At 47.2% G+C, this 22,208-nt stretch overlaps 11 protein-coding genes across 11 annotated transcripts; 8 read left to right on the forward strand and 3 right to left on the reverse strand.

The window, feature by feature from the left end:
• Nucleotides 1-42: 42 nt before the first annotated feature.
• N7466_000280 (uncharacterized protein) lies at nucleotides 43-573 on the forward strand (the record flags this gene model as incomplete). The annotated part of the gene is made up of 1 exon (XM_057159678.1): nucleotides 43-573. One exon carries the CDS (start codon nucleotides 43-45, stop codon nucleotides 571-573), a length of 531 nt encoding a protein of 176 aa, XP_057025926.1.
• A 339-nt stretch (nucleotides 574-912) lies between these two features.
• Nucleotides 913-3,039, reverse strand: N7466_000281 (lysophospholipase 1; the record flags this gene model as incomplete). Its single annotated transcript, XM_057159679.1, has 3 exons — nucleotides 913-2,197; nucleotides 2,256-2,901; nucleotides 2,988-3,039. The coding sequence occupies 3 exons, from the start codon at nucleotides 3,037-3,039 to the stop codon at nucleotides 913-915; spliced, it is 1,983 nt and encodes a 660-aa protein (XP_057025927.1).
• An 845-nt stretch (nucleotides 3,040-3,884) lies between these two features.
• On the forward strand, nucleotides 3,885-5,545 carry N7466_000282 (Zn(II)2Cys6 transcription factor domain-containing protein; the record flags this gene model as incomplete). Its single annotated transcript, XM_057159680.1, has 4 exons — nucleotides 3,885-3,944; nucleotides 4,015-4,503; nucleotides 4,572-4,718; nucleotides 4,781-5,545. 4 exons carry the CDS (start codon nucleotides 3,885-3,887, stop codon nucleotides 5,543-5,545), a joined length of 1,461 nt encoding a protein of 486 aa, XP_057025928.1.
• Nucleotides 5,546-6,418: 873 nt separating this feature from the next.
• On the forward strand, nucleotides 6,419-7,665 carry N7466_000283 (uncharacterized protein; the record flags this gene model as incomplete). Its single annotated transcript, XM_057159681.1, is given in 3 exon segments — nucleotides 6,419-6,624; nucleotides 6,692-7,277; nucleotides 7,291-7,665. The coding sequence occupies 3 exon segments, from the start codon at nucleotides 6,419-6,421 to the stop codon at nucleotides 7,663-7,665; spliced, it is 1,167 nt and encodes a 388-aa protein (XP_057025929.1).
• An 888-nt stretch (nucleotides 7,666-8,553) lies between these two features.
• Nucleotides 8,554-10,395, reverse strand: N7466_000284 (uncharacterized protein; the record flags this gene model as incomplete). Its single annotated transcript, XM_057159682.1, has 1 exon — nucleotides 8,554-10,395. One exon carries the CDS (start codon nucleotides 10,393-10,395, stop codon nucleotides 8,554-8,556), a length of 1,842 nt encoding a protein of 613 aa, XP_057025930.1.
• Nucleotides 10,396-10,978: 583 nt separating this feature from the next.
• Nucleotides 10,979-11,836, forward strand: N7466_000285 (acylglycerol lipase; the record flags this gene model as incomplete). Its single annotated transcript, XM_057159683.1, has 1 exon — nucleotides 10,979-11,836. The coding sequence occupies one exon, from the start codon at nucleotides 10,979-10,981 to the stop codon at nucleotides 11,834-11,836; it is 858 nt and encodes a 285-aa protein (XP_057025931.1).
• Nucleotides 11,837-12,464: 628 nt separating this feature from the next.
• Nucleotides 12,465-13,316, forward strand: N7466_000286 (uncharacterized protein; the record flags this gene model as incomplete). Its single annotated transcript, XM_057159684.1, has 1 exon — nucleotides 12,465-13,316. The coding sequence occupies one exon, from the start codon at nucleotides 12,465-12,467 to the stop codon at nucleotides 13,314-13,316; it is 852 nt and encodes a 283-aa protein (XP_057025932.1).
• Nucleotides 13,317-14,475: 1,159 nt separating this feature from the next.
• Nucleotides 14,476-15,765, forward strand: N7466_000287 (fungal specific transcription factor domain-containing protein; the record flags this gene model as incomplete). Its single annotated transcript, XM_057159685.1, has 1 exon — nucleotides 14,476-15,765. One exon carries the CDS (start codon nucleotides 14,476-14,478, stop codon nucleotides 15,763-15,765), a length of 1,290 nt encoding a protein of 429 aa, XP_057025933.1.
• Nucleotides 15,766-17,061: 1,296 nt separating this feature from the next.
• Nucleotides 17,062-17,907, forward strand: N7466_000288 (uncharacterized protein; the record flags this gene model as incomplete). Its single annotated transcript, XM_057159686.1, has 1 exon — nucleotides 17,062-17,907. The coding sequence occupies one exon, from the start codon at nucleotides 17,062-17,064 to the stop codon at nucleotides 17,905-17,907; it is 846 nt and encodes a 281-aa protein (XP_057025934.1).
• A 227-nt stretch (nucleotides 17,908-18,134) lies between these two features.
• Nucleotides 18,135-19,715, reverse strand: N7466_000289 (putative DnaJ domain protein (Mas5); the record flags this gene model as incomplete). Its single annotated transcript, XM_057159687.1, has 5 exons — nucleotides 18,135-18,687; nucleotides 18,744-19,396; nucleotides 19,458-19,516; nucleotides 19,582-19,608; nucleotides 19,682-19,715. 5 exons carry the CDS (start codon nucleotides 19,713-19,715, stop codon nucleotides 18,135-18,137), a joined length of 1,326 nt encoding a protein of 441 aa, XP_057025935.1.
• Nucleotides 19,716-20,015: 300 nt separating this feature from the next.
• On the forward strand, nucleotides 20,016-22,151 carry N7466_000290 (glutamate--tRNA ligase MSE1; the record flags this gene model as incomplete). Its single annotated transcript, XM_057159688.1, has 7 exons — nucleotides 20,016-20,270; nucleotides 20,329-20,401; nucleotides 20,461-20,498; nucleotides 20,562-20,978; nucleotides 21,034-21,291; nucleotides 21,345-21,511; nucleotides 21,581-22,151. The coding sequence occupies 7 exons, from the start codon at nucleotides 20,016-20,018 to the stop codon at nucleotides 22,149-22,151; spliced, it is 1,779 nt and encodes a 592-aa protein (XP_057025936.1).
• Nucleotides 22,152-22,208: the final 57 nt, after the last annotated feature.

Genomic DNA, 22,208 nt, shown 5'->3' on the forward strand with positions numbered 1-22,208 from the left:
AAAAATGATGTTATCACAAAGCTCCGCCAGATATTTACAGCAATGCGAAAGGTCGAGTGTCCCTGGCCCGACTTTTTCGGTGGTTTAGATGGGGGTCCTGTCCGTCATCAGATATTCGATGACCATAAGAGTGATGAATGTCAATATGCGGGTCCTTTCTCTAGCGAATCTGCTCTAGTGGCCTTTCTAGTTGGTAATTACCGTGCTCTTATTAGCCGAACCGACCGGCCGGAATTTAAGGCTCTCTATTACGAAAGACATCTCGCTCGCGTTCTTCATGGTAATTGGCCGATATTGACGCATGGGGACGTGCAACAGGAGAACATCCTTGTCGTGGAAAATACTGATCACTCAGAGCCTGCAAGAGGGCGATCATTCGACATCGTCCTTATCGATTGGGAAGCCTCAGGTTGGCTTCCTGACTACTGGGAATTCTTTTATGCTTGTTGGCCTCCTACGGAACGATGGATGAATGACTGGTTTTCCCGACTCGAGGAGGTTCTCCCCGTTTTCCCTGCCCAGGCAGCGATGATGGAACAGCTTGACAACGATATTTGTTGCCCTTATTGGTAAGTATCCGTAGAGAAGTCTAATCAGATCCATCTCGGCATTCATTTTGTCAATCGCCACATAGACAGAGGGAATTTCCAACAGGATATCAATCAATAAATCTTTCGGGGTCTTTGAGTAGTGAATCCAAGGCTCAGTCATCAAAATATTACACGTAACTAATTAGTGGAATTGATTGATAAAGACCCCGACTCTATATTATGATTGGTTAGTTAACTACTAGTTATGCAGTGTGTTGTATAAATAATTGATAAACATCAACATTTGAAGTGTATACTAAGGTACTATCTCCGTACCTAACCATCGAATTCCTAACCATCGAATTAAGAATCCCCAGAAAGGTTAAACCACCATATACACAACAAATCCCATCATAGCTAGAGTAGACCAACCTTTCGTAGTTAGCGAAGTACTCGCACTAGAGGCAGTCGACGACGAAGTTGCCTTCACTGATGAAGCAGACAGGGATGCTGTCGGGGTATAGGGGGCTGGACTTTCGTTGTCAACAGTACCATTCCAGCAATAACGTTGGAAACACTTCGTACAAATCTCCGGCACATCAGTACCGGTGCGATCCAACGAGCGGCTAAGCACTGCGCAACCAACACAAGCCGACCAGTCCTCATCAAGAGTACCGTTTGCCTGGGTGGCAACATTATAGCCGTTTGTAATCACGTCATCGCGCGCAGCATTTGTGAAACTGCTTTGCTCGAGTGTGTAGTTGGAGCTATAGGTGATGGGATGGTTGGGCAAGTAAACGACCAAGGGTGTTGACTTCGATAGGGCGGAGGAATTGCAGCCGAAGAAGGTTGGACGAGCGTTGAGACCAAAATTGAGGAAGGTGTCCAGGTCTGGAACTGGGGGGAACGAAGTGTCATTGGCAACATTGAGGAGGGTGCGGTTGTAGGTGGCGATCAATGCTGAGCCGGTGGGCCAGTTGTCTTCGAAACTGTCGGATCCGAGAGAATCAACCGCGAAGATCACGTCTACTTTGCGCTTCATTTGAATAAGAGGGTAAAGAGGAATATTTTGGCTTGTTTCCCCTCCGTCCTGGACGAATAGTCCTGTATCTTTCGCAAGTGGGGACGTGGCGGTGTTGTACTGGTAGAAAGGATTGGGATCATAGGCTGCAGGTCCATTGATGGTAGAGTTGGATGAACTGGTGGCGCTGAGGAATTCCTTGATGATGAATTCGAACTCTTCTGTTTCTGTAGAACTTGTTGAGTCTGTTAATGCACTCCTAATATGCGCAACTAGATCATTGCCGTTCTCATTCCAGATGTCGCTTGATGTGCCTGTGATAAAGCCCGCGTTGTCAAAGCCACGAACACAAGTATCGTTTTCTGGCACAGCGCCGCCGACGAATCGAGTACCAAGGTATTCCAATGGGACGAAGCCATAGATATTATCATCGTAGGTACCCCATTCCCAAGGTGTAGTCTCGTAGATTGGGTATGTTGCAGGGGAGGTCGACAAAGTTGATGTATTGCGATAATTTCCAGTCATGACTACCAGCGGTAATGGCATATCACCGTTTTCAAAAGACTGGGTTCTCGCAATAGAGGACCAAGTGTAGTCAACGCCACCATGGCTAGCATTAAAAAAGTTGTAGCCTTGAATACGGCCCCTAAAAATCATGTCAACGTCATATCTCCATGTTTGTTCAAGTGGAGTAGCACGCTTACCAGAAGTCTGCATCACCAGTCGAAAACCCAGCCTCACGCTTGCTCTTAACCTCGGCCGTCATGTTCTCCCACATCTCAAGAGGCTCAATCGTCCCAGGACCGAGCTCAAGGCCTGCTGCAAAATCCCAAAGATTATCTTGTAGATTTGTTACTGTCGTGAAGTTGTTCACGTAAATAGAACCAAGAGCCCACGAGCCACCACTGAGGGCCGAAAAATAAGTGGAGGATTGTAGCAGTCCACCGAGCTGACCTTGAGCTGTTGCTCCTTCCGTACGCTCATCGAAAGCCTTGATGGCACCTGCTCCGTTAAGGGCCGCCACGAGACCTCCACCTGATATTCCAATAGCGATATTGGGTAGTTCGTCACCAGAGTGGTTTTCGATGTAGCTGACAGCATCAAAATCATCGATATTCACATGCCCAAAGAAGACTTTAAGAGAAGATGTGGTCTTCTGACGTCTTGTCTGGAGCCATGCCGTCTCATTGGTAGATAGCGTTGAAGCAGATCGTATGGTAGGCCGGCTTGCTGGACATTGGACATGGACTGGAGCATAACCATTTGGGGCATCCGGGAGAGCGCGAGGCTTGACATCGACACCTCGCGAGCTGAGTTGGTTCTTAACCGAAACAGTGCCAGCAATCGCAGCTGAATGAAAAGAAGCATCAGTGTTTGCATACAATAGTCGTGAAGGGAAGGATTTCTGAGATCCAGATTATCTTCCAAGAACTTACTACCGGTTATGATGCTCAAGGCAACAGAGCCCAGAAGAAGATCCGCTTTCATGACTGAGTTTCGTTTGATGGATCAGAACTTTGAAGTGTGATTCTGAGAAGATCCTGTGAGATCAAGGTAAGAAGCCTGTGTTTTGACTCTTGAGTATGTCTGCTCTCAGGGAAAGATCGAAATACTTATACCTCCAGTCAGACTAGCTTGAGGCCTGTGTTCAATCAACATTGAACATCCGCTGTACCGTGTTCAATATTTAGCTAGCCTTAGCATAGACCAAATTAGCTATGACAATGAAGAATTAGTGGAGCAAGGCGCCGGTGGCTTATTGGAAATGAAGTGTGGAGAAGGACTCCTTCGCCCCTAATTGGTTCCAAGGAGCCTTTGGAGAACTTGGCGTTCTTCAAATGATATGTACGCTAAAATATACACTAATCTTTATTCAGTATACTTGTCGGAATTCGTTTGATCTTATTGGCCCACGATCCCCCATTTTTACACCACAACATCTGCCAAGGCTAAAGAAAACACACTAAGCCGTATTCAGATAGCTTATCGGAGCGGCTGAGATTTTGTCATTGGGAGGACTCGCCTGTGTTTCCCCTGTCGTCCTTTTTTTCAGCAATTTACAGGTTGTCGTCATACGTCCAGCATGGTAAAAAGGTACATGCACATCTCTTTCCCCCTCAAAATGAGGTATTTTGTTGATCATTCCTTGATGTTCCATAAACCGGGAGCATTGACTTGCGGCAGTACAGCCCCACAAAGCTTGAGTCATGTTAATTTAGCCCTGGATTTTGGCCCCCAAATTCTTAGTGCAGGTAGAGAGAGAGAGAGGGGAGGGGGGTTTGGGGGGCCTTGACACAATCCCAAAAATATGATTTACTATTCCACTCATCGTCATGGTTTATAGAGGAAAGCCCGGACTTGGCTGCGCGCTGTGTCGACAACGGCGCCTTGCAGTATGTTTTCCCCTGTTTGACATATTTACAAGCATGACAAACTTTGCAATTTGATTGACAGGATCTATAGTGTGATCGTCGCCGGCCATCATGCTCGCAGTGCATTAGGATTCGGAAGGAATGCACTGGATACCGAGATCCCGAAGCCTTACGAATCGTAGATCAGACTACAGAAGTCTCGCTGAAGGTTCAAGCCCATCGAAAGCAGTCATCTCCGCCAAGGATTCCTACCCCACCTATCTCACTGGATGACCATGTTATGTCCCACATTTTTAATTACTGGGTCGGGACCAATCAAGCCCAAGGCGCGCAAGGCATGATCTGGTACTTGCCTGCTTTGTTGAGGAAAGATCCATCTCCGGCACTCCGGGCTTCAATCACTGCCTTGGGGCTGGCTAGTATTTCCGGGCGGCAGGAGCAGCCTATACCCAAATCAAGCCGATTGGTTGTAGAGGCATACGGGACAGCACTGTGTGCCATTAATGATGCCTTGAAAGACCCGGCTATGGCAACTTCTGACTCCACCTTGATAGCTGTTAGCGTCCTTAGTCTCTACGAGGTGAGGGTTCTTTTCAGAAAAACATACCATATCTGACGTTCAGCGCTAAACCCCAAACCCCTTCCTAGATGGTAACGAGCAATATGGGGAAAGACCAGATGCATGGGTGGATGAACCATACCCTGGGCGCAACAAGAATGCTTGAACTACGAGGCAAAGAGCAAATGAATTCCGATTTGGGCCGATATCTCTTTGAAAATTTGATTCTGGTGAATGTATGTCTTTTGTTATTTCAAACTAAATCATTTTTTTTTTCAAGTTTAACTTGTTTATTTAGGCGGTTGGTGCTTTGCTATTCAGATACTCGAAGCATCACTCCCAAAAAATCGGCATGTTATCAAAGCTTGCAGCTTCAACGCAAGACGAGAGCTCACGAGCTCGTCATAAATTCTATACGATAGCTGTCCGAGTGAATGATCTGGTTGTCAAGATTGATCATGCTGAAAAGACTATGGGAAATCTTCAGTATCTCCTCGGGGAGGGTCTTCTCCTAGAAGCTGATCTCGAATCATGGGGCCTGTCCTTGGGTCAAGATTGGCACTATACATTCATTGACGGGATACCAAGTCCGGCCCATGAAAACTCAAACTCCCCCACAGATCACAGCAGGTATCATAAGTACCACAGTCTTGATATAGCCGGCATCTGGAATCTATACCGTCAGACCCGGATAATTGTCAATGAGACTATTCGAACGGTGTCTCATTGCCTCCTTGGACTCGAATGGACGTACGAGTGGGAGTATATAATGTTTCAAGCGGTTGATACCATCGATCAACTAGCGGATGATGTCTTGGATACTGTTGGCTTCTACTTGAACTCTGGCCCATCAGGGGTTGGAGCTGTGCTGCGATTACAATTGCCACTGTTCATTGCCGCCATCTGCACTGATAAGTCGTCAGAAAGATATGAGCAGATTTTGGGAATAATTGAGATGCTTGCAACTGTGACTGGTTTCAAGCAGACCTCTAATTTGGCTCAACGACTTAGAGAGGGGTGCACACATGGTATTCTTCCCCAGTTATCTATGGTCCATTTCTAGACGAATTGTTGCCAAGGTGTCTACCAGTTGACATGTAGTGCTAGTGGAGGATCGGTAAAGGGACGATAATTTTGGACTCATCAATTGATTATTAAATTCTTCAAATGTTGACCTCTATTATATATTCAATCGCTGAAGACCGTTTCTACGTGTTATGTATTAAACTGCGGTATTTCCTTATATATATTCCTTCTCTTTATTCAAGATATCTATATTTGAAGTAAATCATTTTACCAGAGTGCTAACTACACATGTGCGAGAAAAAGAGGCAGAGATTTAGCTGGGAGCTTAGGGCAAAAGAGGCGATTGGTGAAGGATGTGAGTTTTGAATAAAGCGAAAAGACTTGAATCAGGGGAACCTTAGGCAGTGACTGAACTCGGTACGGTAGAGATGGAATATGATGGATGATAAATGGAATAATGAACGTGGGACAGATAATGATTTGGTAATAGATGCTTGCTGAAGGTAAGTTCGGGAAAGTGGGTCAGAGAACAACAAGAACCACAGCAGGTAACATGAAATTTGAGCTAACATCAATGGAATCCTCGCACGAGTCAGATATACTTCTTTATACCCCGCAATTGGAATCAGATGTCTCAGTTCTTTGGTTTCCGGGGTGTCCGGGGTTTCTGGGAAATGAATAATGTGGGGATACCGGAGGCCGGAGAGTGAAGAAGAGAGGCTACGAGAGGCCGGACGCTAAACCCCAAAACCACAAATCAGGTATCTATGTCCGGAGCAGCCCCAAAATTGCGACAACGCAGATTAATGATTGATAGAGTTCCCCAGTTATTTATCTTCTTTTACTTGCATTTCACTTTTGTTATTGTCTGGCCCTCGCTAACAATAACGATCCTTTCTTCTCATCCGTGATGCAACTTCCCTCCGAAGAGACGAGTCGTGAGGAATGTGCTTCTAACCCCGACGAATCTATAGCCAACCCAAATACAACACTTTGGCAAGCTTTTCGGATTTCTTGGAAAGTAGTCGGGGCTTGTGGTCTATTGACTTCCGCAATCCTCCTCTATGGATATGACAATGTAATTGTCGGGACTGTCACCTCGATACCAGCATTTCAGTATGTCTTATGATCTTTATTCCCGACGAAGTTTATATTGACTGGCTAATGACATGAGAAATTAAAGAGAGCACTACGGCACCCTAGACGATGATAGCTACATACTCCCCGCCTTATGGTTAGGCATATGGAATGCCTCGGGTTCTATCGGAACGATGATCGGTGCCATCATGGGTGGTTTTATTCAAGATCAATACGGTCGCAGATTATCCCTCGCGCTTGGAAGTGCCCTATCTGCCATCGCGGTCGCCATATGCTACGTTTCTGACCTGCCAGCGGGGATGGATTCACGACGAGGGGTATTCCTGGCTTGCAAATTGCTGCAAGGCATTGCAATAGGGGGCGTTATGAGCACAACGCAAACATACATGTCCGAAGTCCTTCCTCCCCGACTGCGTGGTCCAGTTTTGGCATTTTTTCCTATCTTTACACTTTTTGGACAGCTAGTCGGTGCTGTGGTCGTGTACGTTTCTTTGGACAAACCCGGATCAATGTCGTATAGAATCTGTTTTGCTTCGCAGTGGGTGTTTTCAGCACTTCCACTCATCTTGGCCACATTCTTGCCAGAAAGTCCTTCTTGGCTCACTCGCCAAAGTCAACAAGAGAAAGCGTTCAAAGCACAGCGACGATTGGAAGATTCCGATGCTGCCGCGGTGCAAAGCATAGAGCGCATTCAGACTACTATTATTGAAAGAGCGGCAATTGGGAACTTCTTCATATCTTGATTGTTTTAAGCAAACTAATCTGAGACGAACATGGATCGTGGCATTTGCAAATATTCTACCCCAGCTCTGGGGCTTAACCCTTCTGGCTAATGCTAGCTACTTTTTACAGGTCATTGGAATGAAATCAGGCATCAGTATCATTTTTTTGATTGTGGGCATTGCGTTAGGCCTTGTTTCCAATGTGATCAGCATGAAAGCTTTGGACCTTTTCGGCAGGAGATACCTGTCACTAATGGGAATGGGAATCTCCACCGTTCTATGGCTGGCTATGGGAATTGCAGGATGTTTCCACAATACGGAGGTGATCATGTGGTAATATTTTCTTTCTTAATATGCCATTTGGTACAGTCTTTACTTTATACTGACTCGCTCTGAAACTGATAGGTACACGGCGGTATCCATGATGTTGATTGTGTTTGTATGTGGTATGAGCGTCTGGCCCGCATCCTACGTGATTGCAGCCGAGGTATCCTCACTCCAACTTCGGGCAAAGTCACAATCTATTGGTTGGCTCTTTGGGGCATTATCAACAGCCATCATCTCTGTCGGTTTGCCATATATTTACAACAAAGACGCAGGGAATATTGGGGCCAAGACCGGTTTTGTGTATGCGGGGCTTTGCGCTATCGGTTTCGTAGTGACGTGGCTCCAAGTGCCAGAACTTAAAGGGCGCACTATTCATGAAATAGACCATCTGTTTTCTTTGCAGTTGCCAGCGAAGAAATTCAGAATTTCGATGGCTGTGGTGGATCTAACTGGCACAAAGTGATGCCATTGAGTTTGGAAATCAATTCGTGTTTCCTGTATCGCAGGTTTGTTTTCAAATGTTTGGCAGAGATAAGCAACAATGAATTATAAGATAAATTTATCAAGGGACGAATAAGACTTTTATCCGGATGCAGTACTTCAATAATAATTGTCACTCATCACCCCTTTATAATGGCCAGTTAGATTATAGCGTGATTTATGTGCGTATAATTCGCCAGGAAGAGGCACATGTTTATAACCCCCTCAGGGACAGTGCTTTATACCACTTCGCCCTTCTTTCCGTCTCTACTTCCTGAAATGGTCATTTTAAAATGTCTTGGGGTTTGAATTCAAATCTCACACAAGAGAGAAAAGATACGAAAGGAAGGGAATGATTTTAAATAGAGAAAAAAATGGAATTCTAAGTGGCACAACAACACAGCCTGCACAGAAAGGTCTAATAGATCAAGGAGTTAGATCCAAAATCCGAGAGTTCTGAGCTAGCGGTTTCCGGAGGGTACACAATTTGAGCAGGAGGCACTCCCATCACTCGCCGGTTACGATATGTGATATAATCACCAGCAATGGTCTCTCGAGACAAGTGGTCGATTGAAAGATAGATATCCCCCAATGCAAGGGTCTGGTTTCGGAATCGCTTTATATCAACGGCTTCCTTGCCAAACTTTGGTGCCCACAGTGACCATGGACCGGAAATTAAGGAGGTAGTGGGTAAGAGCATATTGTGATAATATCCTCCAATCCCACCAAACGATGTAAAGGTCGGCACCTGAGATCGATTGGGCTTTGATACTCCACGAGTCACAACCACACGATCTAAGCCGCGCTGCTGCACTGCCTGCCAAATAGATTTCACCACAGGGCGACTCGGTCCCACGCACCACAACATCAGCTCCCCACGACCTGAGTAGCGTAGTTCACGCCCCGGTTTCCCATCTGAGCGCTTTACAGCCTCAATTTCTCGGCTCCCCAGATGCTCCATGGGAATAACCAGCGCTATAGATCCTTCCTCATAGATTTGGTCAAGCTGCTGAGCGTGTCGGAGGCTTCCTTCCCGAGAGATGTGCAAGTGGCCTGTATTGAAGGAGAACTCAAGTGTTCGCCTACGATTCGCCAAGGGCTGTTGTGCAAAATAACGGGCCAATGCAAGAAGGGCCACCGGTCCGTTTTCTTGGATGTAGGTGTTGCCATCTGTATGTGAAAGATAGATGACTCGCTCATTGATTTGGCCGGGAAGCGTGGCTCTCAGATTGCGGGTTTCGCTGTTCGATACCGTCGCCTTCACTTTCAGAGTGGCACTGGCTCCCTGATGAGCAAATTGACGAAGCATAAGCGACTCCTCTGCCCCCACATACATCGCTGGTATCAGATAGTGGGTGCCTTTGTGGGGATCAAAGTAGGATTCCACCTGTTCGCCAACAATATCAAACAGAAATATAACTCCGGCCGCACCCGCAGTACCTGCTTCCAGTAGATCCACGTGTAATGGCTCGTCTGCCAAGCCAGGCCGATCATAAAGTGATAGCAAGTCCGTATCCAGGTCCGGTGTCGCATGGTAGGCGCAGATCCGACCCAAAGCATATGGAATCTGCCGGGATGGAAAGTCTCGAAGGATGACTTTACCTTTGACGGCAGCGTTTGCAATAGATTCTGCTCGCGGAAGGAAGATTAAATCTCCGGTCTGTCCTAGGGTCGGTAAACTGTATGGTACAACCCCAGCAATCGGGACGCTGGTCGTATCATCAATCAGGATTTCGCCCGCTTCTTGCAGCGTGCAGCCATCTGCAGTCTCCCATTTCTTGATACCGAAAGCGTCTTTATGAATCACAATGCCTGGAATTTGAACCAATTCCTTTTCTAACCATTGCAGCATTTCTTCATGTGCTTCACTACCGGTCGAACGATGTCCAAACCCGCCGATCTTGTCGAGCATCAGGCTGAAGTCGTCCTCGCTTGTGAAGGCACTTTCCTGGACACCAAAATTGCTCACAGAAATGCCGTTGTACCAAAGAGAGACATTCGCGATGATATTAAGCCCGCGGTTGACCAGGTTGGCCACCTGGAGGATGGGCAGATGGCAAACCAGGGATAGCTTTTGTCTCCATGTCAACTCATATATTGACCGCGCATGTCGATGCGACCGGAAGATTCGCCACCAACAGAGAATAAATATCACGGCGATGGTGTAAGAGTGAGTCCGCGTGAAGGATGGAGGCCGTGAGAGACCGCCGTTTTTCGTCCATGGCAAGGTGAATTTTGCCCATGTTGAGAGTTGTGACATTTTATCCACAATGTATGTGCAAATTAATGATTGAAATGCATCGTACACTCCACGATCGGTAGGAGGGCTGGAACCTCGGGAAATAATACATATTTCGTTACCATGTACAAGGAGCCTGGAGGTGTTCAGTTCCTGACCCGGCGTATTTCCTATTCCGGATCGACCCACTCCGGTCACCGGTCACCGGTCCCTTCGTACGTCAATCTCGGGTGACGGGTCGAGGTCAGTGCGGAGTAGAATTATCCGGAGAAGTAGATACAAGCCTGATATTGAGAGCATCTGAACGAAACAATGCACAGATAGAATAGAGACAACCTATGTACCGTCCGGCGTCAAATGTTGCTGAAGATCAGATGATTCGGAATCTTGGAGGGGGAGGTCGATTTTTCTTCTTCTTTCGAATTTACCATGTGCTCTTGATTCGTCTTGAATATTATATCAGCTATTCCCCCACTTTCCCTTTTGCTTTGTGATACACGTTGCATACGCTGTGTTCTATCTTTCCTTATTTTCTTTTTGGTGACTCGTTCTATCTTCTGAAGCCTGTGAATACTTACTAGTACATCATCCGCAACAAGGCTAGATGGCATTGTATCGCACGTTCCCTCTCAAGTCAGGGGTCGTCGCACATCGATGGGAAATTGAGAGTCCTCGGGCTATTCTCGTACTTCAACATGGGTTTTCAGAATATGCACGACGCTATTTTGATGGCACAGCCATTTTTGTTCCTCGACTGCAAGCTCAAGGGTTTGAGATCTGGGCGTTGGACCTGTGGGCCCATGGTGACTCTCCTGGGCTACCGCGAAGTGTGATAGATTGTTGCAAAGCCGTTCAAGATTTGATTGAAATCCAAGAAACAGCGATCGAAGCCCGTCCCTTGCTTCCTCTTTATCTATTTGGACACTCGCTTGGCGGTCTTCTCACAGCTTGCAGCGTCGTTGGAAATTCTTTACCCATCGATGGGGTCATCTTATGCGCCGCAGCGCTACAAAAGCCGATGCCGTTGCTTCGTCGTGGCTTGGTACAGCCACTGGCTATGATCTGGGGGACAAGAGAAATCCCCTTCACCAAGCAGAGTACCAATTGGCTTTCAAGAGTGCCGACCGTGGTGGAAAAAGCGATAGCGGATCCCAATATTTTCCATGGGGCCATTTCATATCGGCTGGCAGCTACCGCTCTAGAAGCCGCTGAGCGATTGTGGCAAGCGACTCCCCAATGGAATGTACCAACTCTGGTGATCCATGGAACGGCAGATACATATACAGACCACCATCAAAGTCGTCAATTCGTCGAGCGGATCTCGTCGACGGACAAGGAGCTTTATCTCATTGAGGGCGGGTATCACGAACTATTTAGGGACAAATGTTCAGAGATATTTACGGAGAAAGTAGAACACTGGCTTGTGACGCGTCTGAGGCAGACGGTTAAGGGGGACCAATAACTGATACTTAGGATCGCATTCAAATGTTTCATGGCAGAGATTTCAAGGCTGTGATCGCAACCAGTGCTCGGGACATTTGAACGATCAAAGACATTGAAGCTGCTGATGTACGCAGTACAGTTGACAATGGGACGTGATAAAATGTACTAGACATCTGGATGTACAAATGATTTTGCGTCATTATCAATTGATTTTAAAAGTAGTTCTGTTGAGTCTGAGTCTGTCTGACGATATTCTTAGAATCACATGACTATGTTTGTGTCAGTGCTTCTTCTTTGTTCTAGATAGCAGGCTGTGTCTCGCTTCCTCCTTCCTCCTTCAAACAATCAACAATCCATATTCTTTCCTTTGCTTGTTCATCCTCATTAGTTTCTATGAGGTTATGGGCCCTCCTTTTTCTCACTTATTAACGCTGTAAATCGATAAGATTAAGCGAATTTAAGCGAGTTTCTCTTTCCCAGGGCCCTATTTTGATGCTTTTTAGCAGATCCAGGCTCCCCCTCCTCTCAAGCAGACTCGAACTCGAGCAGACTCCACCACGACACAGCCATATAGTGCTGACAACCCCCCCCCCCCCCCCTTTCACAACAATACAAGGCAGTAGCACAGCGCTAACAACCTCATCAACATGACGGCGTTTTCTGTTGATTACGACATAGAGGCCCTCATTGACAAGCCGTTCAACACGGACACTGACAACAACTGGAACAATGTCGCCATCGTTACTCGAACCGACCAAGGAATGGGCCTCACAGTCATCAAACTGACCATCAACCCACTGAAGAATCCACTACAGAGAGCGGAAGTTTATGACTCCTGGAAGAGGATTGTGCTTACCAACCTCAAACACCACCAAATGGACGGCCTTATTGACAGTGATCTTCCAAGACCGGCGAAGAACGCTAGTACAGCGAGTGCATGGTTCAAGGCATCCAAGACCATTGGTGAATGGCTCATCGCCAACATCAGTACCGAGATCTACAACAAGATCCAAGCTCGTACAACCGAATCGCTTATCTTTGCCGACGACATCTGGAAAGGAATATACAAAGAGATGCGCGGCTTCGGCATGCACCAAGAGATGATGCAATGTGGTGCTTATGCTAGTCTTAGAAGGGAAGACTTCCCTACAACAGTCGCATTCATTGATGAGTACTGTGCGCAGAACATGAGGTTGAAGGAACGCAAGATGGGTGTCGAGGCTTATCATGCAATGATGATACTCTTGTTTCAAGTTCAACAAGTCGACGTACGTGACATGGCTCTACAAACAATGAAAGAGAAGAACCTCACTGCGCAGACGTTCACATACAACAACTTCTGTGAGTATTCACAAGATTTGAAGGGTCGAGTCTTAATCAGAGAAGGAGAACAGTCTTCCTCTTCTATTCCTGCATTTAATGGAACTTCTTCTTCTTCTTCCAACGACTCCAACAAGCCGGATATCAATCACATGATCCCATTTGATTCCACCAGTTAACGCTTAATGAAAGCAGCTCTCGAGACTTCTCTCCCATCTCTCCCTCCTTCTCTTATGTAGATATCCCCAATCTACAATAAATTATATGATTTTCTGATTGGTTTCTCTCCATTTTCTGTCTTCTGCTCAATGTTATCTTCAGATTAACCGCTGATAGGTTCTTCGATAGTCCAGATTTCATAGATACCTCGGTTGACAACAAATGTCAAAGACTTTCAGTGGCTGGGTACCCCACAGCGGACTACCTTTTATCCGTGCGGGGCCCCGGATGACCTTGGGAGCCCCTTAACTCTGTACATGTATTTAGTTTAGCTCTAATAAAGATCCCCTTATCTTATCCACCACACGGTTCACCCCATGTTGATGAATCAAGCACGAAGGAATGAGACAGTTCCGTTTTGTGGGTTCAGCCCCGGTTGCATGTATCGCATGCCGTCGGCTTAAGGTCCGTATTCCCCTCATCAGGCGAGACGAAGCTCACAGCCGACGCGCAACTCCTAGATGAGATGTACTGGAGCAAATAATCCTCCATGTGCACGATGCAAGAAGTCTGGGCGAGAATGTATTGTACCAGTCAGACATACAGCAAGATCTTCGCGGCATAGTGCGACCCGGACACAAGCCTCGCCAGCGCTAGCGCTGGATGCCGTTGATGAGGATTTACAGCAATGCGATACAGTAGCGGGACTCCATCAAACGTCATTCTCGCAGAGTATACCGTCTTATACTCCACCATATGTTCGTTCTGTGTCAACTGTTAGCCCGGTTCACGAATACAATGATTTCCGCCCGAATCGACTGTCAGTAACAGATTTGCCGTCCATCTATTCCACCCCACCGATAAGGGCCATCAGTCCATTGGCAATCGCAAGAGTGCAGCCCAGCCTCAATCCGCTAGAAAAGCGGCAGATTTCCACTTCCAACGATTGTCCTATGTATTCAGATAGATACAACGACTTATCATCCTCTGTACCAGATTGCGAACTGATTCATTTGGCAGAATTGTACGGAGACCCCCTTCAACCTTTCCCATATCTGTATTAACCGATATTATTTCAGCTTCAAAGTCAAGCTTGCTCACGTTCTTCCAACGCTCAGAGAAGCGGATGTTGCCGAAATTCCTGTTTTGCTCGAGACCAAAAGACCCCTTGTGCTGTGCATGGCGTTTGTCGCAAGTCGGTTCGCACCCGGACAGAGATCCATACGTGTTCAGCTTGTTCCGCAAATTTTGAATACTCTCCGCTTACGGCATGGGATTTCCCGCCGGTCAGAAGACGACAAATGGATGTTTCTCCAGGCCCTGGGTATTCTATACGCATGGGCCTCCCCTCTACCTCTGGAAAGGATTTCTGATGATGATGCAATAAATGCCCAACTTAGTCATACTGACCTAAAAGCTCTAGTCGAATCGACTGCATTGACGCTCTCATTGCATAGATCCGCCGATGATGTTGCAGAGCTTGTGTGGAATGAGAAGGAAATTCGAGATTCATTGGCTCTACGCAAATATCTATTCTGGCTCTGGCTGTATACGTTGGCACACCGATATTCACTCCTGACAAGCACGCCTCCAACAATTCCAGAAGATACAACGATCAAATTGGCACCAGACCTTCTCAAGAATCTTATCGACGATCACTATGTGGGTAGAATTATGTCCGAGATCGACTTGTCTTTGCTCTGGAGGCAAGCAGGTCTTCATCAACACGGGCTTGGAGAATGGTGGTGCTTGCTGAGCCCCAATGATATCAACATCCCATCTGCTCTCGCTGTTATTGGGGATCTCACCAAGGCGTTGGACATATGGAGCGAGCGATGGTGCCCAGCAGGTGGCTTAAATATGGATATCCGATTCATGTTCATCACATTTAATTATCGGTTTTCTAGATTCTGCATCAGCACATACTTTGTACGTATATTGCGCTCAATTTCCGCGGAGAAGATGCCATACTCCACGCAGCTCAACTATGTCCTTGAGTCTGTCCGCGCGGCAGTTACTTTTTGTGGGTACATCTTGGAACTTCCACCGCTTACCATCGATTATGGACGATATCTTGCGGATACTGCGTTCGTCAAAATTGCTTACGCATGTGAATTTGTTCTTCGAGGCTGTGAAATCCTTCACACCAACCCAGACTATGACGATCTCAGGAGTTCTTTAAATACTGTGAAGGATGTCGCTCTCTTGATGCACCAATTGGCCGTCGATGAAGTCCATTGTGCCAAATTTTACGGGCAAGCTTTGCTTGAAAAGGTGCACGATTTTGAAAAACGACTGCAAAGCGGCCCGGTTGCTTGGGAACGTTCCCCTGCCTCAACCCAAGATACTTCCTATCAGCCTGCACAAGATTTACACTCTCCGGAATCCCGTTCGGGAGGTCTCTTTTCTGATCTTATCAAGGAGTTCGCTGCAGAGGCTGCTTTCATTGATCCGTTTCTCCTCCAGTAAAGATGAAGACTTGAATCTCACTTCGCAGTGGTCATGATGCACAATGAAAATGATATAGCAAGCCATAAGCATATTTCGTATGAGTATTAATATTAAGACGGAAAAGATACTTTCTTGCTTCCAGTCACTTTTCCATATCCGTAAAGGACGGAATTTCATCATTTATATGTATCTATTTTTACGTCAGTGGTCTGGTCTTCGTCCTCCACATTCTGATGCTTTTTACAGAGTATAAGTTGCACTTCTTTCAAGTCACGTGATACTACACTGGGCGCTTTAGGTCAGCAGTGCTCAGGAGTCAGCACCCGTCCTATCTAGTGATGGATAGGACCTAAGTCTTAGAATCCTTTTCAACTATTGGTGAGAAGAGCCAATTCATCACACGTGATGTGTACTTGTCGTGCCCTCAGTTATGTATCATTATTAAGGGCTTCTCAAATGTATGACCATCAATTGTACCGGATGGTAGAAGCCTAAGAGACCGTTAACTATCCGCCTGCAAAGGTCCTGCTACGTAGGTCCTCGGAGATTTCACTCGGAAATTGAGATGGCAAAGACATATCAAGTCAAGTCAAGCCTTCTACTACGCGCGAACCTGTGTTTTTTTGCAGCACCTGATTGGCTGAGAGGCCCAAAGTGGGTCCAAAGAAAATGCCACAGCTGGGGTCTCTGATTGACACCAGTCGCCGCGCGCACGCGCGGCGACAACACTTGTGCATACTACTCTGATAAAGCCTTGGTATTGAGAGTGACGGGAAATATGGCTCATTTTATTTGAATCCGGGACAAGGTGGCCATTCTCTTGTAGGCTAGCCGGGTAGTGTGACCTATTTGTGGTCGCATCGCTGTTCCTTTTCGGTTTGATGCGTACTAAGTCATACATAGTATGTAATAATTATCCATACCCAACTTTCACGATACTATTATTAGGACATCTGGGATCGACAAAAGCCACTATGACTCTTTTGAGGAGCCCCCGGAGACCACTCCGGACTCGCAGTCCAGGGATGTTGTTTCAGCTTGTCAACTTTTCTGCTAGCGCGCGCGTGCGCAGATGCTCGAGAAATCTCATGTACATTAAAGACAGCCCTCACGTTCAAACAGAGATCACGGCCAAGGGTCCGTCTTGACCAAATTTAGAAAGCTTGATGGCGACATATAAAAGGAATGGATGGGCTTAATTGGGAGAAGAAAACCATCACGATCCATATGTAGTCTGCTCTTGACTGCAACCTGTCTATTTTTACTCTCCCTTGTCTTCATCAGCCCTACAAGCTTCTTGTCTAAGCATCGGAAATGCCCAATCATCCGAAGCTCATACAAGGCGCTGGACAAGTGGCAGCAGCCACTCCAAAGTTCAACGTCTACCTACTGGAACTCACCAACGGTCCTGGGGACTCGGATAAGCTGGAAGTGAACCTCTTTGCAATCAAGAAATGGGCATCAAAGCCTTCAAACACGAGTGCGCTGTTGTGGTTGTGGGCGCGATACCTCTATGTGATTGAACAGAAGAATCCCTGCAAAGAGGAGGATTTCGCGACAACACCATTCCCAGAGGAAAAGAAAGAAGACCTGTGGAAAACTATGGACCTTGATAATGGCCAACAGCTGAAATCCGAGTGTGTTAGACTCGCTAACAGTCTAAAAAACCGCGGGGATATCGTGCAATCTCGAAAACACGAGGGTCTCTTCATTCAAACGAAACCTAATGGTTATGGACGTCGTTTCCAAGTTGTAGGGGGCATAATGGCACCTTCTGGCATGAGTTACGACAACCCGAAAAATGACTACCTCCCTCAGGATTCAAGAGATTTCGGGGGTTTGAAATATGTAGGATACATTGATCCTAGCAAATATGACGACGTGGACAAGATGTTGGAAACGGTGGACGGGTGTTTGAAAAAGGTGCATGCACCAAAAGTACAGCAGGCCATCAACTGGGGATCAGCGAAGAAGCCGATTGATGCCACCAAAAGCAAAACTGCGTGGGTCCAGGATTTGAAGGAGGGGACGACTGACCGTAATGTTTGGAGACATCATATACCCCTGAAGATTGAAAAGTGTAATGAATGGACAGAGAAGGCGATCAACAAGTTGGCAGATGACGGAATATTAACCTTGAAATCCAAGGGTGATTCCTGATCATCACGTATGTACCCTTTTACTAAACAAGTTGGAAGTTTACTCCATGAATGAAGGAAATTGAATCTCAATGGATTTGGTGAAATGTTCTAAGCACTGTACTGGTCATGATCGTAGAAGGGAGATTTCCATATCTCGGAAACTGAATGCCCGAGGGGGTAGAAATAAAAAACGAAATGCAAACCCCGGACGCCTTCTATGCCGAATCGCAGGAATCCGTTCCCATTTTACTGAGGTGCGCACTGCGCAGGCTCATCATCTTCCTCCTCCTCATCTTGCCAAGCCGAGCCTCCGTTGTGGTCGCGGGCGCCAAACTCTTCCATGTTACCCTGTGCGTCAAATTCGACCTCATCCACAGTGGCGGCCTCGATAGGCGCCTCGGGCTTGGGAAGCAACTCCTGCAGCTTCTCCAAAGCCTCGAGGGTTGGCTTCCAATCATTCTCGGGGAACACAATATTCACCAGCAAGTAAAGATCACCACGTGAATCAGTACGCTTGATTGGCATTCCCTCGCCACGGACTGTGAGAATCTGGTTAGGCTGGAGAATAGAGCCAGCGGGGTGCTTGATCTCGATACCACGACCATCAAGATGCTTCAGGACAACACGGTGGAAACCGGTCAAGGCCTCGGCCAAGGTAACATTAATGGCAGCTCGGAGATCAGCGCCCGAACGATCGAACACCTCGTGCTCATTTTGAATTAGACGGAAAACAATGTCGCCGTGCTCCCGGCCAGGGATCTGGTCGGCCTCACCCTCAAGGACAATCTTCTCTCCCTCACTAAAGAACAAAATCAGTGTGACAGTCTTACTTTCATGGGCGTGGTGAAATCTTACCGTGAACCTGGAGCGATATAAATCTCAAGCATCTTCTTCGCCTCGGTCGTCTTAGTGCCCTTGCACTTCTTGCACTTATCCTTGGGACTGAAGAATTCACCTTGGGCATTGCAAGTGGAACAGGGTTGAACAGCCTTGGTGATGAAAGCGCCCATGTTCTTGAGAACCTCGCGTTGTCCCATGCCATCACAAGTAGAGCACTTCTTAGGCTTCGCCTTTTCCTTGCCACCCTTTCCGTTGCAGTGGCTGCAAATGACATTCTTGGTGCTGGCGAACTTGACGGTCTTGCCCTTGTACATGTCCTCCAGGCTGACTTCATAATCCTGCTCCTCGTTCGGGCTTGCGCGGGGCATGCCGCCCATGCCACCCATGCCGGGCATACCTCCCATGCCTGCTCCCATACCGGGCATGCCACCCATGCCGCCCATGCCACCGAACATCTGTGCGAGCAGATCATCTAGATCGGGACCGCCCATTCCACCCATACCAGGCTCACCAGAGCCGTTGAAGGCAGACATGCCATGTGTGTCATAGATATGTCGCTTGTCTTCATCATACAAGATCTCGTAGGCTTCCTGGACGGCCTTGAACTTGATTTCGGCGGCAGGACGTTCTTCTTCAGCGACTTTGTCGGGGTGGTTGCTCAGGGCAGCCTAAATCGCATACTTGTCAGTATGATATATCTCTATCTAGAAACTGCGGTATGGATCTTACCTTGCGATAAGCCTGTCGAACTTCATCTTTGCTCGCACCACGGGGGAGATCGAGGACCTCTGTAGCCAGAAAGACTAAGTCAACATTCTATCCAATCACATCACTTGACAACCACTATACATACCGTAGAGGTCAACTTCAGGGCCAGCCACTGTAAATTAAATTAGCAAAAGACACATCTTAACATGACAAGACAAGAGCGAGTCAAAAGTGAGGCAAAACACGCAACGCGCGCGCGCTTTTTCGGGGGAAGGACATACTGGTTGTGGTTGGTTGTAAGCTTTCACAAAGTGAGCAGGTAGTAAAGGAGGAATATTCGACAGAAAAAAGAAAAATGCTTGGGATAAGTAACAGATAATTAAAACCAAAAGGTTTATAATAAAGCGAACGTGAGTGCTCAAGAAAACGTCGCAGGAAAAAAGATGTTGATGAAGCGGAGTTTGCGGGCGAAATTTTGTTGCGGCAGCTTCGGTGCGGAGCCACCCAAACTTCTCCGCAGAAAATCAAGTCCGATCCTCGAGTCTTTAAATCAACACAAGTTCCCCAGATTTGCGCCCCATGCCACGCCCACATACTGGGCTTTTTGCCCGAAGGTCTTGGACCTGTATTAAATGCAGATTTCACTCATCTACTGCGGGCGCACAAGTGCGCAAGGGCAAGACTAACCTCCCAGATGCTCCTGCACGCACGCGTTTTGCTCCTTCCCCGACCGGCTACCTCCACCTAGGATCTTTACGGACTGCGCTATTCAACTATCTGCTTGCAAAGCGAACTGGTGGACAATTTTTGCTACGCATTGAAGATACCGACCAGGTTAGACAATTGAGGATGTGTATGGATGGGATAATGGGCAGCGACTGATTATCAGTAGAAACGAACAATCCCCGGAGCGGAACAGAGACTCTATGATGATTTGCGCTGGGCGGGACTCCACTGGGATGAAGGTATATCTATATAGCTATTTGAAGCGCTACTATGTTGAACTGAGCTCATGCGATACCAGGCCCTGTTGTCGGTGGCCCATTTGGACCTTACAGACAGGTAAAGCAATATTCAAGTGTATAACGTTACCACACAACAATGGCTAATATTTTTATCGCATAGTCGGAACGAACAGCCTTGTACCGATCTCATGCCGATGATCTAATCTCCAATGGTCATGCCTACCGATGTTTCTGTTCTTCTGAGCGACTCGATTCCCACGCCCGGCACCGAAGCTCAGCAGGCCTACCTCCTGGATACGATCGGAAATGCGCAGATATATCCTCTGAAGAGTCGCAAGATCGCGCTCATAAGGGAGAAGCACATGTTGTCCGCTTGAAGGTGGAGGGATACCCCATGTTTAACGACTTGGTCTACGGCAAGACGGGACAGAATAAACCAAACAACAATAAAATGGACTTTATTGATCGCGTATATGACGATCCAATCTTGATCAAGTCAGATGGCTATCCGACATATCATTTGGCAAATGTTGTGGATGACCATTGTATGGAGATTACGCATGTCATTCGGGGCACGGTAGGATTATCTATTCTTCCTGTCATACACCGATTGTTTTCTAACTCAGAACCAGGAATGGATGCCATCTACTCCGATGCATATGGCTTTGTACAATGCATTCAAGTGGACACCTCCGCGCTTCGGTCATGTTCCCTTGCTGGTGGACAAGTCTGGACAGAAGCTAAGCAAGCGAAACGCAGACATTGACCTCTCTTCGTTCAAGGATCAACAAGGAATTTTCCCAGCTACACTAGTCAACTTTGCTGCTCTTCTGGGCTGGTCGCATCTACAGAAATCCGATATCTTCGACTTGGGGGAACTGGAAGAGATTGTAAGCCCATCTATCTACGTCTACAAAAGAAGTTGCTGCTAACATAATTCCAGTTCAACCTGAAAATTACCCGCGGCAACACCATTGTTGCCTTTGAGAAACTTTGGTTCCTTCAAAAAGCGCATGCCCAGCGATTTGCAGCAAACGGAGGTCCCGAGTTCGACGAGATGGTAAACAAAGTATGCGACGACGTCAAAGAAACCCACTCCCAAGAGAACCTGTAAGCATCCGCCCCATAATCTACATTTACGCCATTCTACAGAGACCCCCTGACTAACATACATCCCAGTGCTCCCCTCCTGAAAGGCCGCTCCCTCGCCGAGTACGTCGCGCCCCTCCTCCGCGCCGACGCCAAATCATACACAACAGCACCAGAATTCAAAGAGCGCAACTCGACATTCTTCACCACAAAACTCGACCGAGTTCCCTACGTCCCAACTTCAACTTCTAAAATCCCCTCGCCACCCCAAGTCCCGATGCAAGCCTTGCACACGGCAGCAGCGGCTTTGACTCTCGTCCCAACTAGCCACTGGACAATTGAAACTCACCGTTTCAACGTCAACTCTTACGATGGCTCTGATGCCGTTACCCTCTCGTCGGAGACAACCGGGTCGACGGATAAAATCTTCAAGAAGGAATTGTATCACTACCTTCGCTGGGCGTTGTCTGCTTCGGCGCCTGGCCCTGGTATCCCTGAGACGATGACTATACTTGGGAGAGAGGAGACTGTGCGCAGAATTCAAGATGCGAAGGCTTTGACTCAGGATCTTGTTCCTGCTGTTGGAAGGCGGGTGCCTAAGGGCAATCAGAGTATGGGTGATGACCGAAGCTGGATGGGTTCTCTTGCTGGTGGGCAATGAGATTTTTGTATGAGTTGAGTGAGGTTGTATTATATTGTATTGTTCTGGATGTTTTTG

Source organism: Penicillium verhagenii (assembly GCF_028828195.1).
Source record: "Penicillium verhagenii strain IBT 33310 chromosome Unknown utg000002l_segment0_segment0, whole genome shotgun sequence".
In the NCBI taxonomy this organism is placed as follows: domain Eukaryota; kingdom Fungi; phylum Ascomycota; class Eurotiomycetes; order Eurotiales; family Aspergillaceae; genus Penicillium; species Penicillium verhagenii.